This window comes from Ipomoea nil, unplaced genomic scaffold, assembly GCF_001879475.1.
Source record: "Ipomoea nil cultivar Tokyo-kokei standard unplaced genomic scaffold, Asagao_1.1 scaffold1770, whole genome shotgun sequence".
NCBI lineage: Eukaryota > Viridiplantae > Streptophyta > Magnoliopsida > Solanales > Convolvulaceae > Ipomoea > Ipomoea nil.
In genome coordinates this window covers 2,432,519-2,444,550 of record NW_017618198.1, presented here as the reverse complement: position 1 = coordinate 2,444,550, position 12,032 = coordinate 2,432,519, and the positions used below count along the sequence as shown (strand labels likewise).

General features: G+C 35.4%; 2 protein-coding genes across 2 annotated transcripts; one reads left to right on the top strand and one right to left on the bottom strand.

The window, feature by feature from the left end:
* On the top strand, window positions 1-1,996 carry LOC109192618 (cytochrome P450 71A1-like). Its single transcript, XM_019343333.1, has 3 exons — window positions 1-366; window positions 446-1,055; window positions 1,154-1,996. Exons 1-3 carry the CDS (start codon window positions 65-67, stop codon window positions 1,787-1,789), a joined length of 1,548 nt encoding a protein of 515 aa, XP_019198878.1. The 5' UTR covers window positions 1-64; the 3' UTR covers window positions 1,790-1,996.
* A 6,138-nt stretch (window positions 1,997-8,134) lies between these two features.
* Window positions 8,135-10,692, bottom strand: LOC109192529 (putative receptor-like protein kinase At1g72540). Its single transcript, XM_019343210.1, has 5 exons — window positions 10,090-10,692; window positions 9,600-9,735; window positions 9,345-9,481; window positions 8,896-9,019; window positions 8,135-8,804 (listed from the first exon to the last, which is right to left on the bottom strand). The coding sequence occupies exons 1-5, from the start codon at window positions 10,456-10,458 to the stop codon at window positions 8,260-8,262; spliced, it is 1,311 nt and encodes a 436-aa protein (XP_019198755.1). The 5' UTR covers window positions 10,459-10,692; the 3' UTR covers window positions 8,135-8,259.
* Between the last annotated feature and the right edge of the window lie 1,340 nt (window positions 10,693-12,032).

The window sequence follows — 12,032 nt, the reverse complement described above, 5'->3', positions numbered from 1 at the left end:
AGAGAAGCTCACCATCATATCATCTCATCTGCTCCCACTAAACAAATTATCTTAGCTTCATTCAATGGAGGGCCCTGCAACCTGGATTGCCTATGCAGTAACATGGCTATCAACCATTGCACTTATCCTCCTTGCCAAACATCTCCGCCGGAGAAAGCTTCATCTACCCCCTGGTCCTAAGCCATGGCCCATCATCGGAAACTTGAACCTCATCGGCACCCTCCCTCACTGTTCTATCCACAATTTGTCGGAGAAATACGGCCCCATAATGCAGCTCCAGTTCGGGTCCTTCCCGGTGGTCGTCGGATCCTCCGTTGAAATGGCCAAGATTTTCCTCAAAACCATGGACATCAACTTCGTTGGCAGGTTAGAATTTATACCCGATAATTTCCTGCGAAAATGACACATATTCTGACCAATCTGTTCATTTGTAATGTGTTACCAGACCCAAAACTGCGGCCGGAAAGTACACAACGTATAATTATTCCGATATTACTTGGTCCCCATACGGCCCGTACTGGCGGCAGGCGCGGCGAATGTGCATCATGGAGCTTTTCAGCGCCAAGAGACTCGATTCTTACGAGTACATCCGATCCCAGGAATTGAAATCCATCCTCGGCGAGCTCTACACCGCATCCTCTGCCCAGAAACCAATTCTCTTGAAGGACTACTTGTCCACGCTGAGCTTGAACGTGATTAGCCGGATGGTGCTCGGAAGGAGTTACCTGAACGAGTCGGAGGGAGCAATTGTGAGCCCCAATGAATTCAAGAAGATGTTAGACGAGCTGTTCTTGCTCAACGGGGTGTTGAACATTGGCGATTCGATCCCCTGGATCGATTTCTTGGACCTGCAAGGGTACATTAAGAGGATGAAAGCATTGAGCAAGAAATTCGATAGGTTTTTGGAGCATGTTCTTGATGAGCATAATGCTAGGAGAGTGGCAGAGGGGGATAGTTTTGTGGCTAAAGATATGGTGGATGTTCTGCTCCAATTGGCTGATGATCCTAGCCTGGAAGTCAAGCTTGAGAGGCATGGAGTAAAAGGTTTCACCCAGGTTTGTATTGTTTTTCTGCTTTTAATTAGTTTTGTATCATTAGGCAGGGAATTGGAATTTCTTTCCTTTTTAAGTTAACATGTTTGTTCATAAATTAGGACCTTCTGGCTGGTGGAACAGAGAGCTCTGCAGTCACAGTGGAATGGGCAATTTCTGAGCTCCTAAAGAAGCCAGAGATATTCAAGAAGGCAACAGATGAACTAGACCGTGTGATCGGTCAAAAGAGATGGATAGAAGAGAAGGACATGCCAAATCTTCCATACATCCAGGCAATAGTTAAAGAGACGATGAGATTGCACCCTGTGGCGCCTATGTTGGTGCCACGCCAATGCCGCGAGGACTGCAAGGTCGCGGGCTACGACATTCCCAAAGGCACCCGAATCCTAGTGAGCGTTTGGACCATAGGAAGAGACCCAACGCTCTGGGATAACCCTAATGAGTTCATTCCGGATAGGTTTATTGGAAAAGATATTGATGTTAAAGGGTGTGATTTTGAGCTCTTGCCATTTGGTGCGGGAAGAAGAATGTGTCCCGGCTACAGTTTAGGATTGAAGGTTATTCAAGCTAGCTTGGCTAACCTCTTACAAGGGTTCAATTGGAGATTGCCAAATGATGAGACTCCGGAGAAGCTGAACATGGAAGAGATCTTTGGGCTTTCTACACCAAAGAAAATCCCACTTGAAGTTGCAGTCGAGCCCAGGCTTCCAATGCATGTGTACACTGGCTCGCTTTGATTGATTTAAGAGTTTTGTAACTTTATTTTCTATAAGCGCAGTTGAAATGTGAGGTGTGTAATGGTTTATGTTAGTAAAGAATAACAACTATCTATGTATTATTAAAGATAGTTGTATAATCAGCTTGATTGATGTGAGTTAAAAAGAGGTTGGGAGTTTGAAACTCCCCTAGCATGGAAAAGTTAATATGGATCAATATTGTTAGCACTTTGCTGTTTAATTGGATTGGCTCAGTGTGAACGATAATTAGTTTGAGTATGGTATAAGTTTAAAGATGTCTTCTATAATTAAGGGTTACTCAAGACAACTCATGGTTGAAAGATGATGGTATGTATTAATTTCAACATATATATACAAAAGATGGCTTCTTTATGAAAATTTCTTACCATAAATTCGTTCCTTTTTTGCATGTAGTCCTTAACATCTTTGGGCATATATGATCGATTTTGTTATATTTGGATATTGTAATTGAAAAATAAACTTGAGATAAATAGATAATAGGAGATTCATGAATGCTAAGTTTGGATTCACAAAATCTATTTAGATCTCAAAATCTTGTTTAAGAGTAACCAAATTCTTCTTCCTCACATTACTTTTTGATGTGGTAAATAATGATAGACTATTTTCATCATAAATCTTAAGAAAAATGTTTACATCTATCATTAATTTAAAAGTGAGAATAGAATTAAGACTATAACTTATGAGTCTACATAGTAATTTCCAAAATTATGTTACTACTTAACTAACCAAAATTGGTCTCCTTTTGTTGTTGAGGAAGACATGATATCTGTTTATTTGTTGACTTTGTGTTAAAGCATCTTCATCTGGCGGGATTTTTTTTTCAATTTTTTGTGGGCCCAGGCGCCCAGCATCCACCTATCATCTACTAGCTCACTCAATTCCAAAAGTCCTCTAATTTTTTTTAAAATTTTTTTATCAACCCATCATTTTACTTTATTATATTTTAATTATTTCTTTATTTATTTTAATTTTAAATTTATAATTACAATGAAAATTAATTAATTAAATTAAACATATCTACATTTAATTGAAATGATAATTATAAAATTAAATTAAATTATAAATAAAAATAAAATTCAAATTCAAATTATATACTACATTTATATTATATATATAAACTAAAAAAATTACAAAAAAAAAATGATTAGCAATGGCTAAAAAAATTTTGAAAAAAATATATATATAACACACGCCCGCTGGGGCGCGATGTGTGCTCCAAGCGCTCATCGACCCCTTTTTTTTCTTTCTTTCTTTTCTTTTCCTTCAAAAATCAAGTCTTTATAGGAGAAAAAAAACTCTTCAAATTTTGTTAAAAAGCATGTCCTTTGATTTTTAGTCTATAAAAATTTGAACAAAAATCACAATTGGGATCGCTCGTATGTGCGTTGTGTCAACCACTGCTAAGGTGGGACTGAACGAAACCAATTATTGTTGTACGGTCTTGGTTTATATTACGTAATTGTGTGTGGCTCTCATAATTTGTTTTTTTTTTTAATATTATAATGAAGATTTAAATTTTTATCATATTTCATATCAAATGATGGAATAAGATTAATGCAGATAGAAAAATCAATTTAATTGTCTTGTCTTTTCACAACTTATAAAACAAAACAATATATTATTTTAAGACCTCTCAACTTTATGTTGCTCTCTTAAAAAAAATTAAAAGAATTAACAATGAATGTTAATTAGGCCAAATTTTGGGTTAATTTGCGAGTTAATCAAATTAATTTTTTATTCAGTTAATTTTTTTTTTTTAACCATAACTTTCAAATCTTAGGCTATCAGACTTATCATTTGGTTCAATAACATTTTAAAATTAATAAATATAATAATAAATGAATTTTTTTTCACTTTTGATCCCACAACTATATTATATCATTTCAGCATTTGGTCACTAACTATTAATTTTTTTACATTTGATCCAAAGACATCTTGCCACATTTGGTCCTTTGGGCTAATTTCCGGTTACTTGTGACTAATTTTTTTGTTGAAAAATGTCATAAAAATGATAATTTTATGCTTCAAGATAAGTCACTTGACTATTATATTATACACTCTTGTTGAATAACATAGAGATACAAATTTGATCGTGGGACCATATGTGAAAAAAAAAAATAGTAGGATTCAAATGTGAAAATAGTTCAATAGTCGTGGAACCAAAAGTGAAAAAAAAAATTTATAAATACATTTATTTTTATTTAAAATCTTAACAAATTAAAAATTTATTTATTTACATTTGTGATATAATAATTATAATAATTTTTATTGTTCATTATTTATTTTCATAAATAATTTATTTTTTAATAAACTTATTAAAATTTATTCCAGAAATATTTTTTTAAAAAAATTAAAAACATTATTAAAGAGGAGCCTACATACATGCTTTTTTGAATATTTTGTTCCAAATGGTTTGTGAAACAAACAGTAGTCATGAGCGAAGCCCACTAAGTTTCAAACAAGCCCACTTAGGCTATTGGGCCATCATTATGGTCTATACATTTGTGTGAATGCACTTATGCTATGGACCTGTGTCCACAAGTGGATTATGTTCATAATTATTAAACTATATGTTCATAATTATAAAATTATATATTCAGAATTTTTAAATTTTATATTCATAATTATTAAACTCTATATTAACAATTACAGAACTCTATATTCATAATTACTGAACTATATGTTCATAATTATAAAGCTATATATTCATAATTTTTGAACTTCATATTCACAATTATTGAATCTCTATATTCATAATTACATAACTATATGTTCATAATTACAGAACTATATGTTCATAATTTTTTAACTATATATTTATAATTATGAACAGTTTTGAAACCGTGTCCACCTTGCACCTGACACGGTTCCACAGCATAATTTGTCATTGTGTGAACTGTACTATCAAATAATGTACATTCAGTACTTATATATATATAGAGTTAATTCCAGCATTGGTCCCCCGACTATGTTGATTTTCCAAAATTAGTCCTCGACTTTTAATTTGGACAATTTAAACCCTCGACTATCAAAAAGTTTCCAATGTTGGTCCTTCCGTTCCTTTGGTGTTAAGTTGACGTTAAAAGCAAGGCTAAAAGAGTCTTTTTACCTTCAAAGCGTATTATACGAATTGCAGCCGCACGTTTGCAGTCTCCGAGCTTCGCTCCCAGCGCATACGATGGGATTTTCCCTTCCACCACGGATTTGATAATCTCCTTCATTAATCTGATGAAATTGGATCCCACAATTACTTCCTCTGCACACATCTGGGTGATACTGAAATCGGATAAAAAAAACACACACACACAGAGATTAATACACAAATTGGTTTTATGTTACTAATAATCAGCACCAATTCCAACAAACCTATGAAACATTGTACTGCAGTTATGAACACAAAGAAAACTCATAAAATAAAAGAAACATCTTTATGAAGAATCAAAAAGGCAGCAACAAGAATAGATTTTGTGTGCAAGTGTTGGAAGAAAATTGCCATTTTTATGAATTATGAACAAGGGGAAATGGAATGTCTGTGCAACAAAAACAGATATCTTAAGAGCAAGCTGTCTGAAAGCTTTCTTGACCTCAGATTCAGTGGCGCCATGGTGAATCCTGATAGTCTTGTAGGGATCAACCACGAAAGGGGAAGAAACGCAGGAGACTCTGAACCCATCCTTCTCTTTCCTGAGCTTCTTCCCAGAATTCCTCAACCGCTCCAATGACCCAGAGCCTGAACCGTAACCCCCAGCCCCCCTCCAATCCTTCCCACCGCAGCAGCCATTGCAGAAACTTCACAAATTTAGCGCAGAATCAGATGAATGAAACCCATAAAACTTTCTCTATCTTAGACGGGATTTGATAATCTCCTCGTCGTCCCCGGATGCTGCAGGGCTAAATATCGAAGCTGGTTTCTCAGGCAAGGCCGTTGCCACCTCCGCCAGGTGCTTAGGGACCACTGGAACATTTTTTCGAACAGGTGGTGGGCGGACATCGCATCCCAGAGTGGGGGCAGATGCAAGGACCAAGGCGGCTGTCCTCCTCCAAAGGCGTGGAGTTGTCGATCTTCTCCTTCCACCTGACGAGGAGAAAATACATCACCAAGAAAAACACTGCAAAAAACAACACATTAATACAGAGGCAGTGGAAGAGCGTCTGAGGCTTTTGGGGAGGAATCATGGAGATGGCGTTGTTTGTTGGACTTGGAGGGGTCGTCGGCGGCGAGGGACGGCTTGGTTAGTCCAGGAAACAAACGTATAATAAGCTTTGAAGGTAAAAGGACTCTTTTAGCCCTGCTTTTAACGTCAACTTAACACCAAGGGAATGGAAGGACCAACATTGGAAACTTTTTAATAGTCGAGGGTTTAAATTGTCCAAATTAAAAGTCGAGGATCAATTTTGGAAAATTAACATAGTCGGGGGACCAATGCTGGAATTAACTCTCTCTCTCTCTCTCTCTATATATATATATATATATATATATATATATATATATATATATATATATATATATATATATATAATACAGATCAAATGCGGATGGTGTGCTTAGGTGCGGACGTGGGTGATATGAGAGTCATTGATCTTGCCAAGATCAACGTCCAGGATTAACAAGAGTAAAAAAAAATAACGCAGTAGCAATTTGTTCTTTTTACATCTAGGTGCGTGGTTTTCCTTAGCTTCTTAATGTGCATGATTTTTGTGTTTAAGGTGAGTGTTTTTTGTGCTGTGTGCGATGCGTCAGTTGTTGAAACTTAAGGTGCGTCGGTTTAAAATTTTAGGTGCGTGGTTTTTCTTCTTAAGGTGCGTAGTCTGTGTGCTTAAGGTGCGTCAGTTGTTGAAACTTAAGGCCTGTCAGCCTAAATCTTTGGGTGTATTGTTTTCCTTCTTAAGATGCGTTATTCTTCTTCTTAAGGTGCGTTGTTTTCCTTCTTAAGGTGCGTCGGTTTAAAGCTTTAGATGCGTAGTTTTCTCTTAAAGTGCGTTATTTTCCTTCTTAAGGTGTGTTGTTTTTACAATTTGCTTCTTTAATTAAGGACACGCCTTTTAAAAAAATCAGTCGTTGATTTAGATTTGATCAACGGCTCATACTAAATCACACGTTCACATCTAAACAAGTTTTCGCACCATAACGCATCTCGATATATATAGAAGTGTCAAAGGAGGCAAACTCGATTACGTACTTGCAAAAAAGTTACTTTGACCTGATGATCTATTGATCTATACATTATAAAGAGATTTGTGTTCTATTTTTCTTTTTATAAATATTTTGTGGAACTTATGAAAGCATATATAGAACAAACAGAAGAAAGCAAATGGGAATAGAAAATTAAAGGAGTTGGTAAACCCAATACTATTAAAAAGATAAAATGATAATGACGCTAAAAATAGACACAACCTTAATAGAATGGAGTTCTAGAAGTCGAGGATATATATTGACAGCATACGACGCTCCCAACGTCAATGTTACGGGTTTAAATTCCACAAATGCGTTGAATTTGGTGTATATTATATTGAGTTATAATTGATTGGAATGTATAATTGAGTTTTGACGCACATTTTACGAATGAGATAATGATCAATAATTATTTTAAATAAGTACTTCAAAATATATTAATGTGAGATTATATAGGAGATATTCATAAGTAATTGAATATTGAATTTGTTTATTTAAATCAGTAATTCAAAGTAGATGAATGTAATATAATATAGGAGAGATTGATTATTAATTATCACTGAAATAAATGTTTGCAACTTTGTAATAATGTTAGTCTAAATACTTAGTCTAAAAACAATACTTTTTTTAAATACTACTTTTGGTTTGAATATCTAATTAATATTTAGTTTTTTGAAATTAATATTAATACCCAATTTAGTCATTGACTATATATTCGTTTTATCCCATTTAGTCCTAATCTATAGTGATTTTACCAATTTAATCCTTGACTATAGTAGTTTGTTTTGATTTAATCCTTGATTCTAACAATTAGGTAAAATCATATCATTGAAGGTCATGACCTAATTAAATATAAATATATATATTATATATATATATATATATATATATATATATATATATATATTTAGTACTAAATCGAGAAAACCGCTATAATCTAAAACTAAATTAGGTATTAACTCAAAAACAAACAATGGAGTTGTGTCATCTAAGAGATGAATATTAGAAGATAAATTTAAGAATCGTATTCGATAATCACTCTTTGTAATATTGCACTTGTCTTTTATCTTTTATTTATATATATAAAAGAATTTTTGATGTAAAGTTGAAAAGTAAAGAGACTTTTAAACTCAATAGTTTGGCACTTTGACTTGGAAAAAAAAAATACCATAGAATTTTAGCCTCAATAATTAATATTGCTAATAAAGTAATTAAATATCCAAAATGGTAACCTTGATGAAAAAAAAAATGATAAATAAAATATGGGATTATCTATCTATGAATTCTTGGGATGTATTTTCCTTGGTTCCTTGTGCCTATTTGCAGATTTTAATTCTTTCCTAAAAGCCGTGTATAAACTAGTTTCAGAATAGGCTGCTTCACTCTCAACTCTATTATTGCATATTTTCTCCTGGTGTTCTAACTTTGTTTTGTCTGCATGAACTTTTGTAGTATAATTTGATTCCTCTAGGCATTCCGGGGGAACCATGTAAACAAATGGAGCTATCACTATTGTCTTCATTTTCAAGACCGTCTCGAGGATCTTAACCACGTGGTTCATTGTAGGTCTGCACTTGGGGCGGTGGCTCAAGCACCGACGTGCCAATGCAGCCACCTTCTTGGCACCTTCCACCGAGTACTCAAATTCGAGTCTTGGGTCCATAATCATGTCAAGCTTGAGTGGGTCCTTCAAGAAAGGCTTAGCCCATTCCACCAAGCCCCTCCTATTGATTCTCTTCTCGTCCACTACAAAACGTCCCGTTATCAGCTCTAACAGGACTACTCCGAAACTATATACGTCACTCCTAGTCGACAATTGACCTAAAATCAAACCAGAAAAGACAATGAAATGAGTTAGAGATTAGAATTGTGATCCTCGATTTCTTCAAACTGCGACACAAACATAATTTACCTGTCTTAAGATATTCGGGTGCAGCGTAACCACTCGTGCCCATGACACGTGGCGTGACAAGTGCATCATCTCCTTCTTGACCATCCTTTGCTAGCCCGAAATCGGAGAGCTTGGCTGTGTAATCCTGGAATTATGAGTCCCCAAACATGTTGGAATATAGAACTACATTGATGAAAAAACAGAGAGAAAACAAGAGGCAGAGATGGAGTGAAGAAGAAGTGCAGAAGATGAAGGAAGATGATATTATTGATGTTGGTTAGAAAAGATACACTGCTGGAGTTTATATAAGGGAAAAAGAAATAGAAATAAAAGGAAAGTAAAAGGGAAACAATATGAAGATTACAATACTACCCTTCTAGATATTTTATCCTCCAACAAAACATGTTAAGAGAAACACACTACAAAACTCCATATCAATATAGCAAAATGGAGAAGAGTTAGTCACTTACAGAGTCTAGCAAAATGTTTGCAGCCTTGAAATCGCGATATATAACCGGTTTCACTTCCCCGTGGAGAAAAGCCAAACCCCTCGCAGCCCCAACGGCGATTTTGATTCTGGTCATCCATGGCAAGCTAGCAGAATACTCTGCATTTATATCACAAAGCCATGGTATATATTAATCAATCAGGGATTCAAGATATGGTCTATAATATATAAATATAAATGTGTAATCTCATTATCAGTTGAACCCGAGTTTTCTTACTTCGAAATAATTGACTCTCCAGACTTCCTCTGGGCAGGTACTCATAAACAAGAAGCCTGTGCTCATCTTCCCAGCAATATCCAATCAGTTTCACCAAATGGGGATGTTTCAATTGGCTGAGGATGACCACTTCAGCCTAAACCAAAACAACATAAATAAATAAGTAAATAAACCATCAAATCATAATAACAATTTTGATGTGTTCTGCCAGCATGGATAGCTCAGTTGGTTTCTAGGTAGTAACAGACGCAGTGTGAAAGTTACATCAAATGTGGTAGATTTTTGTAGACACAGGCACACCGATTTTTCCACCTAATGGACTCCTTGTGAGCATCAGGTACGGATTCTCCCACCCTTGACCGTTAAGTCATCATTATTTACTCATTCACTATCCTGTCAGTCAGGCAGTTCAGGGTGTAGAGTGGACAAGTTTATTGTGTTCCATTTCAAGTAAAAGTTTAATAACGAGAATATATACATATTTACTAACCAGCCATTCACTATGACCCTGAGGCCCCTCCAAATCCAGAGACTTAACGGCAACAGGTTGAGCCTCCAAGCCAGGCCTGCACTTGTCATCAATGAACCCTTTATGCACGGGGCCAAACCCTCCGCCGCCCAGGAAATTCGCCGGCGAGAAGTCGCTGGTGATCACCCTCAGCTCCGCCAGACTAAACACATGAAGGCTCGAACCTATGACAGAATTCGAGGACAGATCACTGGCGGATAGCCGGAAACTGGGATCACTCAAGTCGGAAATAGCTAGCCTCTGGTACCCAGAATTCTTCTTGGAATCTTCAATGTCTTCAGAGACAGGCTTAGCCTTAAAGCAGCCAGGAAGAACATATTTGCAGGCCATATCTTTGATCTTTCCCCCCCCTTTGGTCAAGTTCTCAACGCAGAAAATTGGGTATGGAAGATTTGTTTTAGAGTTTTAAGGCCTGGTGAGAATTGACGAAATGGAGAGAGATAATTTTGCTGGTTTTCTGCGTTTGTGGAAAATTTTAGCGGTCTAGAAAGGTGAAAGGGGTGTAGTGTTTGAATTGGGCGTTCTGGAAATATATATAGGCAGCGAGTGTTTTAAAGTCTGTGGTGATTACGGAAACATCCTCGTCCTTGTCCATATTTGCCACCTCAAAAAGCTTCATCTTCACGTACTGAGTTTCTCTGCCATTTCAGACTTCAGACTCGTGCGTTATTGTGTCATTTCAACCCCAACACTTCCGTTTCAGGTCTTACATGGATAAGTGTAACAACTTTTAATTACGCGTCTACAGTTTAAGGCACTACATGTTTATGGACTAACAACTTTTTACTTGTAGATTAACGGGTAATCCCGTCAAGTTGATCAGATTCTTAACTTGGTAATTGAGTCTTTTAACTCTCAGTCGCATTGACCTATTGATCTTTTTGATTTGAACCAATCAGCTATGATAACTTGAGCTAATTTACCTTGTTGTAGTTTTTTGTCAGCTAGGGTCACAAGGTAGGATTTACCCCATGCATACCTTCGGGTAGTGACTCTGAATTTTTTTCTTCACTCATAAAATAAAATAGATGTTTAGCGAAATTTGATATTTTAATTTCCATGTTGAATCTAGAGGTCTCACATTTAATCATTAGGTAAAGAGATTATTGACACTAGACAGTGTCTTTAGTTGTTTTTGTTCATACATAGGTGAGGAATGAGGATGGCATATATAGATGAGACAACCTAATTTTGTTACCATTTTCATGTGCAATTTAACAACGCGGCTTACTGTTTTTTTTTTTTTTTTTTTTTTTTTAATTAAAGGTTAGCTGGAAAGTATTTACTATTTGAAGAATGAAAAATACGTACTATTATATATACTTTTAACTTTTTATTTCCAATTTTTACTTATTTTCACAAATACAATCGACACTTTTTCTTAACCTACATGATAAAAATATCATATCATTATTTACCACAACATAAAATAGAAATGAGGGAGTAAAATTTGAAAATACATAAAAGGAAAAAGTGTCAAATTGGCCCCTTAAGTCAAGTGGATAGTGCAATTGGGTCCTCTAAGTGAAAAAGCTTCATTCAAGTCCCCTAAACCGGTAAAATTGTTCAAATAAGTCCAATATGACTTGTTTATCAGGTTAAATCGATATGGTGTTGACACGTGTCCTTCTTATTTTATTTTTTAAAACAAATGTTTTTTATTTATTAAAAATTTAAATTATTATTTATTATAAATTAATTAATTAAAATAATAATAATTAAAATTTTAAAAAAAAAAATTTAAAATTTTTTTTAAAAAATATACAGCCACCGGCTGTCTGCACTAGACAGCTAGTGACTATCTTCCTTCTTCACGGTCGTCTAAGGAAGGCGGCCATGGACGTCTGGCCGTCTTCCTTAGACGGCCGTGGCCGGACGGCCACGGCTGTCCGGCACGGACAGCC